General features: G+C 33.0%; 1 protein-coding gene across 1 annotated transcript in view; it reads left to right on the forward strand.

Moving 5' to 3' along the window:
- The window catches only part of LOC148791464 (caffeic acid 3-O-methyltransferase 1-like), a 9,914-nt gene extending 7,816 nt beyond the window's left edge, over positions 1-2,098 (forward strand). The window contains exon 3 of the mRNA XM_088887246.1: positions 1,878-2,098. Coding sequence (XP_088743372.1) covers positions 1,878-1,885 — 8 coding nt within the window. The 3' untranslated portion in view covers positions 1,886-2,098. The remainder of the gene's footprint in view (positions 1-1,877) is intronic.
- The last annotated feature ends 5,860 nt before the right edge of the window (positions 2,099-7,958 follow it).

Genomic DNA, 7,958 nt, shown 5'->3' on the forward strand with positions numbered 1-7,958 from the left:
AATGACATGAATCAATTATGTACTTTATTCATTTACAGTAAATGTCAAAAGATACATCAATCTAATTGGATATAAGGGCATACACTATCTAACAAATTACATATTAATTATTTAAAATCCATAAATTGTTAAATAATTATTTTAGATAATTAATATTTTACATTTTTTTAGTTTATATGTCATTATTAATATTATACTTTATTAATACCCATGACTTAATTAATAATTTTAATATTTTAGTATTAATTACACATAAATTATTAAATTATTTTTTATTGATAAACTATTTCTCTTAATTCATACATACACCTGAATTATTTTTTTAAGAAATGTAATATAATGTATTATTAATTGGTTCATTGGGGGCTTGCATTACCTCTATTAGATTATCTGATTATATTTGGAAATCTAGTAGGTTATTGGGAGGGGTAGATTGGAACAGTCCTAACCTTTTGACATTTTTTAAATAAGAAAGTAGAAAGAGGTTTCATTACATTAAGAAACACTCTTTTATACAAGGCAGTTAACATTAGGTCTCACTTTCTATTTACCGTTTTTTAGCTATATCTATGGACTATATAACGGGTACGGTATACCCACTTAACCTTAAAAAAATCTAGAATTCAAAGAACGGTTTTGGTATGTTATGAAAATTTAAATTATGAAAAGTATAAAATATTTTAATGTAACTGAGTTCCATCTTATAATTTAGATGGTGCTAAGGTGCCACCCGGGTGCTAGTTGGCAATAATTTTTGACAAATATAATCTAAGGTAAATTACAAAGACCCCATGTACTATGGGATCAATGATAATTACCCCCTCAACTTTTATTTGCAATAAAAACACCCTAAACTTTCACTTTGTAACAAATACCCCCCTCTGTTAGAGTTCCATTAGTTAATTGTATAAAAATCTCATTCAATTATTTACAAATTTTAAATCTCCAAACTACCCTATTCTTTTTTATTTGAATGATTTATAATTCAATTAGTTTTCTAAATATAACATTGAAGCCCTCTTGATTTCTCCAATAAATCTGTGCAGATTTTTGGCTGGATTCAATAATCAAATGAAATGGTTGAGGTTTCCTTTTAATAGATATAAATTTATAGATTTGTTTGTTTTTTCTTGAATTATTAGAGAAAGGAGTGGATAATTTTTATATTTTAAGATGAAGAGAGACATTCATGTAAATGAAATGAATTGATTCTATTCTAGTGAAATGATTCTCGTTATTTTAGATGGTTTCATTTGGAGAAAATTGAGGTATTTTTGTCAATTAGGGTTGTAGGGAAAATGACAAGAAAAAGAAAATAAGAAAAGTTTAAGTATGTATTTTGGTAATTTAACACATTTTGTCATTTGGCTTAATGGTCACAAGGTATTATTGTCACAAAGTGAAAGTTCAAGGGGTCTTTGCGGCAAATGAAAGTTCATGGGGGGTATTTGTCACTAACCCCATAGTACAAGTGGGTCTTTGTAATTTACCCTAAGATCTAATTATATTATATGATTAAATTTCATAATGACCTGCTTTATAGATGTGTCTTTTCTTTTGTATTCGGTATGTGTTCTCTTGTTTGTTTTGCACTATTTATTGGGATCTAATATGGTAGATGTATTTTTTTCAACGTTTTAATTGTTCAAGATTTAGATTTGGATTGACATATATGTTATTGGTTTATATCATTAAAAAGGAAGTGATTGCATTTTGATAGTTCATAATAACATGCTTTGTAGATTTTTCTTTTTGTGTATTCCTTATTTTCTTCTTTGTTTTATATCATTTATTGGAATCAAAGATGCTAGATGCATTATTTTCTTTAAAATTCCATTTGTTTGAGGTTTGAATTGACATATATTTTATTGTTTTAGGTCATTAAAAAGGAGGTTGCAATTTGCTAGTTCCCAATTATAGTTGTAAGAAGGGGCTTATGAAGAAACATCACAATCAATTCAATAACCATAATTTGGACAAGGAGTAGGTGATGTTATTTATAATGTGGCTTATGGTTAGAGGATCTTTGTGCCCATGAATAGCTTAGGTCAAGGAGTAGGTGATGTAAGGGGCATGATAGCACAATTTCTTGGTACTTTGGCACACAATGGAAAATTATTTCCTATTGATGTAGATAATTGGAAATAAATTTCAAAGACAAGTAAAAATTGTGCATGGGACTAGAGGTGTAAATCGGGCTGTGCCAAGCTACAGGCGGCACGGCCCAGCACGACCCATATATATATATATATTATATCTTATATATATAATATTTATATACTATATATTTATATATATAGTATATATAATATATAATATATAATATATTCTATATTATATAAATTATAATTTTATAACAATATATAGTATATAATATATTAATAAAATAAACAATTGTATACATCAAAATTTATATAAAATACAAATTTTAAGTTTTTTTTTTAAATTTTTTAATTAAATAGCTTTGGCCGAGTCCATGGCCCGACCTAGCCTAATGCTCGGCTCATGGACCAATCCAATCTATGACACGACAAGGGGGGCTCGGGACGATCCCCCAAAATATCCTAAGGGAGGGAGGGCCTGAAATGGCTTGTGAGCCAGCTTGGCTTGGCCCATCCATCACGACTCGTTTGACACCTCTACATGGGACTTTGCTACGGTATCATACAATGCAAGTTTATGTCTTATTTTTCTATCATGGTTTTTACTTCCCTTTTATACAATTCTAAAAAATAAAGCATAATAAAATGCTTCTATTAGTTTGATATACAAATATAGAACAAACTATTCAAATGTAAGAATGAGAACAAACAAACATAGCTATTGCACTTGAAGAGACCCATGATTCTTACAGAGAATCAATGAAGCATAAATAGTTTTTTATGATTTTCTCCAAGGATAAAACCTTTTCAACTTAGAATCTCTTCACTCTAAGTTTCTTTGTTGTTATTGCTTTCTTTATCACTTAGAAATTTTTAGCACAAATTACTTCTTTGAATTTTCAGCTGAAACTTATGCATATATAGTATGAATCAAGATTAGAGAGATTGACCCTTAGAGAACCATTGGGAAGGCTTACTAGATGTGAAAAGATCCATTGAGTCTACAAATGATAAAAAATCTTCTTTTACTTCATGAAGTAGTTGGATAGCATGAACAAGTAATCAACTGCTTCAATCTTATTAGAAGTAGATAGTCAATTATCAAGTCCAAGTAGAAGACTACTAGCATGAAAAAATCTTTTATTTTTGGTAGTCGATTACTTGATGCAACTTGTTCTCAGTTGTTAGACTTAGTCGAATACTGCCATTTCATTAGTTGACTACTAGTGTGACACCGGGCTCAACTATTATAGGTAATCATCTACTTAGTGACACTAGTCTCAGCTGTCACAAGTAGTCAATTATTGCCTTATGGATAGTTGACTACTAACTATGTCCAACCTCAAAAAACTTACTCCTATATTTTGGGAGTTGACTCCATAGGCCTCCTCACTTAGAACTTTCACATGTAACCTTAGTATAAAGTTTGGGGAAAGCCTAGTCACGTTTCTCTAATTTAACTATTGGTTTCCAAGGTTTTGCTAATGCCGAGGTGGGTCTTAGTTAAGCCCATTATTGTGCATATTGCAAATAATTACATCAAATTATAAAAAGATAAAGTAACTTAAAAACTCTAGAGTTTAGTGTCTTCTTTCTCTTCTTCTTCTTCATGGTAGCAATAATATCTTGCTTGGAGAGTGCTTAGTCCATCATTTGATACAACTACTTCTTTATATGTCAAATCATCAATGTTTACATCAAATCTTTTAGGTTTATCCAAGGAATTATCTGATACAATGACAAACTTATTTTTCACAACATTAGTACTCTCAATGAGTTATTCTCATCTTTGTTGTTGTTTTTGATTTCCTCGATTCTGGTATTTTAATATTCTATATATATATTTTATTACCCAAAATCTTGGTGCATAGATTTTTAGAGGGGTAAAGTTTTTATGTCCCCCCTCATAGGTTTCTTTTTCAATACAATAATAAAATTTTAAGTGGCCACCCCTCCACTAGGAGTACATTTTGGGGTTGAAAAAAAATGAACTTGTTATCATTAAAAGACATAGCACTTGTTGATCGTTTGAGGACAAGTGCTTACTATTAAGCCAAAAGATATATCTGATAAGGAAGGCGTTTGTCTTAATAGCCACTGAATTCAAATCAAAATTTGAAAAAATAAGGTGAACCCATGCTAGCAGTTGTCTTACTAGGACCAACCTCAGAAAGACCTTACTTGGAACAATGATGAACTGAGACTTCAGTGGTTGCATAGACACATTAGTTTTCAAATAACCAGTGTCATCACTAGAGACTACCTACTTTATTCTTCTCAATCTAAGCCCCATTTTCTCCTTCATGTCTGATGGCATAGGAGAATACCTCTCTTGCCACTACCCTCCCTATCCCCAACTAAAAAATCCTTAGGAAAAAGAAACAGCATTTGTAGGGGTGAAAACAAAAAAAAAAAAAACCAAACTGAAAAATCGGTTAATTGAACTGGTTTGTTCAGTGTTTTAAAAAAACCAAAGGTATCAGTTCAGTTTCGGTTAACCAATATAGAAAACCGGCAATTAACTGAACCGACCGGTATATATATATTTCCATATATTATATATTTTTTATATATTATTTATTATTTAAAATATAATATTATATATATTTAGAATTTTTATTACATATTTTATAATATATAATGTAAAATTTAAAAAATTGAAAAACCGATGAATTGAACCGACAGTTAACTGAACCGATCAACCTATTGGCTTCGGTTTCTAGTTTTCCAAAAACCGATAGTACCGATTCAATTACAAAAAAAGGCCTACGATTCACCGTGAACGCCCCTAATCATTTGTCACCAAACCTTTATTGCCACCTTAGACATTGGGCAATGTACTTTGTCATTTGTGACAGCGACCTACTTGCCCTTGTCCACTAGAATCCCAACTACAGCTTCACTATTCAACAACACCCTAATGTGGTCGAGCTGTAAAGCGGGTTGTGCTGCTCGAATGTTGACACGATATGGGTTGTGCCAGGTATAGCTTAGTCATTGTAGCAACTAGGTCATGTTGTAGCCCGATCTGTACCCCTAGGCCATTTTGAGCTTGGGTTTTGAAGACTACAGGCCAGCATGGCACGATACGGCAAAGTGGATCATTCTAGCATGACCTAGGGCCTGACTTGGCACGACCCTGTTGACAACATCACATGGCACGGAGTCGACCCACTATGGGCCACACTGATTTTTTTTTTTATTTATTTCATTCTAATGTGTATCTTTTTTATTTAAATTTTTAATCTTCTAAATGACAAAAATGCTAAAAATGGGAATTTAAGGTTAGAAAAAGGTTTTTTCAGCAAAAGTACCAGGGCAAGGTTCCTTTGGATTCTTAGAATGTATAGATCTCAAAAAATTAACTAAAATAACCCAATTGGCCAACTGAGTGCAAGGTTATGACCTCTGAAAATTTAGATATACATGTACTGTGTAATCCATGACCTAAGACTAAGTGAAATGGGATAATGATTTTTGGTCGATTTTTAGTTTTTAAAATACTGGACTTGAAAAAGGGACTAAATAACAGTTCAAGCAGTGAATCAAAGACAAGTTGAAAGCACTGTTTTCAAAACCGGACTGGATCGGAAAAACTAGGAACCGGTCACCTGACTGGTTCTGTTTTCCTCCAAAACTGTTGATTTTGGTAAGCAAACCGCTGAACCATTCGGTTAATCGTTCGAACGATTTTGACCGTTTTTCAAATTTTTAATTTTTTTTAAATTTTTTTGTCAGAACAAGCTAGCCATTCAGGTTGAACGGTCGAACCGTTCAAACCGATAATCAAACCCCTGACCGATTTGGTCACTGGTTTGTTTTTAAAAACCATGGTTGAAAACATTGTCAAATACCCTAACCAGAAATCTCTAATTAATAAAGTTTATTTGAGAGAAAGTATAGAAAGGGAACAACATAGTTGACATTAAATAGGATGGGATGGATGGAATAATACTTTTAATAATTAATCCAGATCTACCTGCATGAGAGAGATGTTGGGTGTCAAATTAACATGCGAAAGGCGTGCCAATTGTAATAAAGTCTTATGGGTGTATAAGCTAGTCTAATAATACAGTTTTTTTTTCTTGCATTATTAACTACTAATGTAGTCTACTTTGACCCAATCCAGACCACTTCTGAAGTTTGAAGGATGTAGAGGAGTTGTTTGGTAGTTTAAATGTTGTGATGTTTGGAAAATGTACATATTACAAGTTTACTCTTCAAACTATTATTTAAAGAATAAAAAATGGAAATGATTAAAATATTATAAAATAATACAAATACAATTTTAAGAAATGATAAAATAAAGAAATTAAAAATAATAAATGATTAATAAATAATATTAAAAAGATAAATAAAAATATTGATAGAAATAAAAAATAATAATAAACAATAAAATAATAAAAATATTTTAAAAGCAAAAAAATTAGACACAAAAAAAATTAATAAAAAATTAACAATAATGTTAAAAAGGATAAAAAATTATGTAGGGGAAATGCTACTCACAACTTGGCAGTGAAGGTAATAGCAAGGTTTTCGAACTGTCGTTGACTCGAATGGTCGGACTGTTCGGCCCGGGAACTGTTCAAACAACCGGTTCCATTTAACCCAAAACCTTGCTTTTTGTAAAAAACTGTTGAAAAAGTCAACAACCCATTGGCGCGGGCAATCGAACCGTCAATCCATTCAATGGTTTTTGACAGTTTTTATTTTTTTTTATTTTTTATTTTGTTTGTCAGAACGGGTTGTCCGTTCAAACTGGATGGTCGGACCGTCGACTCAAAAACTGGTGGCCAGAACGGTTTTGTTTCTGGGTCGTTTTTTTAAAACATTGGGTAATAGCAAGATTTTCGAACCATTGACCCAGAAGGTCAGATCATTTGGCCCGGGAACTGTCTAGGCAATTGGTTCCATTTAATCCAAAACCCAAATTTTATTCAAAAACCGTTGTAAAAGTCAATAACCCATTGATCCGAGCGATCAAACCATCAACCCGTTCAACAGTTTTTGACCATTTTTTATTTTTTACCATCGACCTAAAAGCCAGTGGCCAGAACTATTCCATTTCGGGGTTGTTTTTTAAAACGTTGGGTAATAGTACCCATACATAATTATCATACTCATCTCCCTCGTATAACCACCAAAAGGAAAGGAAATTCTGATATAACGTTCTTTTAACAAAAACCTTTGCTCTCAAGTCATGGTTCAAGCATCCCGTTGTTCAAGAAAACCAAGTCGTTGCACTAGGATTGAGGAGTAGATTGAAGAACAACTTCGAGATCATCGTTTCTGGTGTAAACCAAGATGGATTTGAGGAAATCGAGTGGCATAGATTCCCTTCTCTTCACAAGCACATCGGAACCGTCCCCCATGCTTTGCAACGCTTTTCCTACTCGCCCACATCCGACGATGATGGCGGGGACAACAACGATGGTGGCCACCATTGCCATTGACGCCCTAATCTTAACACCACTAGATCAATTAGCTAATAGTGTTTCTGCTGCAGTGACGTCAGATGGCGCTAGTAGAAAAGATTGCAATTGCATTGGCCATCCATGCGTCAGTGACCACCGGCGCCTGCACCACCACCTCAAGCCTTGGAATTTCTTAACGAATCAGAGCATGGGCAATTTAACTCACCTCGTCCACTCCCTCTCTTTCTTCTTCAGTTCTTGTTCTTGCTGTTCTTCTTCCTTTCAATTCCCCTCCTTTCATCACTTGTCCTATTTCAACCTTGATCCCGAACAAAAACATAGCACCACTGACTCTAAGGACCGAGTATGAATCATGCAGAGGAGGAGGAGGAGGATTGGAGTGGCCTTGGATTTTGGGCAGCTCAACCTGAGCCTGAGCCGA

Source organism: Nelumbo nucifera, chromosome 5 (genome assembly GCF_055504915.1).
Source record: "Nelumbo nucifera cultivar China Antique chromosome 5, China Antique-T2T, whole genome shotgun sequence".
Taxonomy (NCBI): domain Eukaryota; kingdom Viridiplantae; phylum Streptophyta; class Magnoliopsida; order Proteales; family Nelumbonaceae; genus Nelumbo; species Nelumbo nucifera.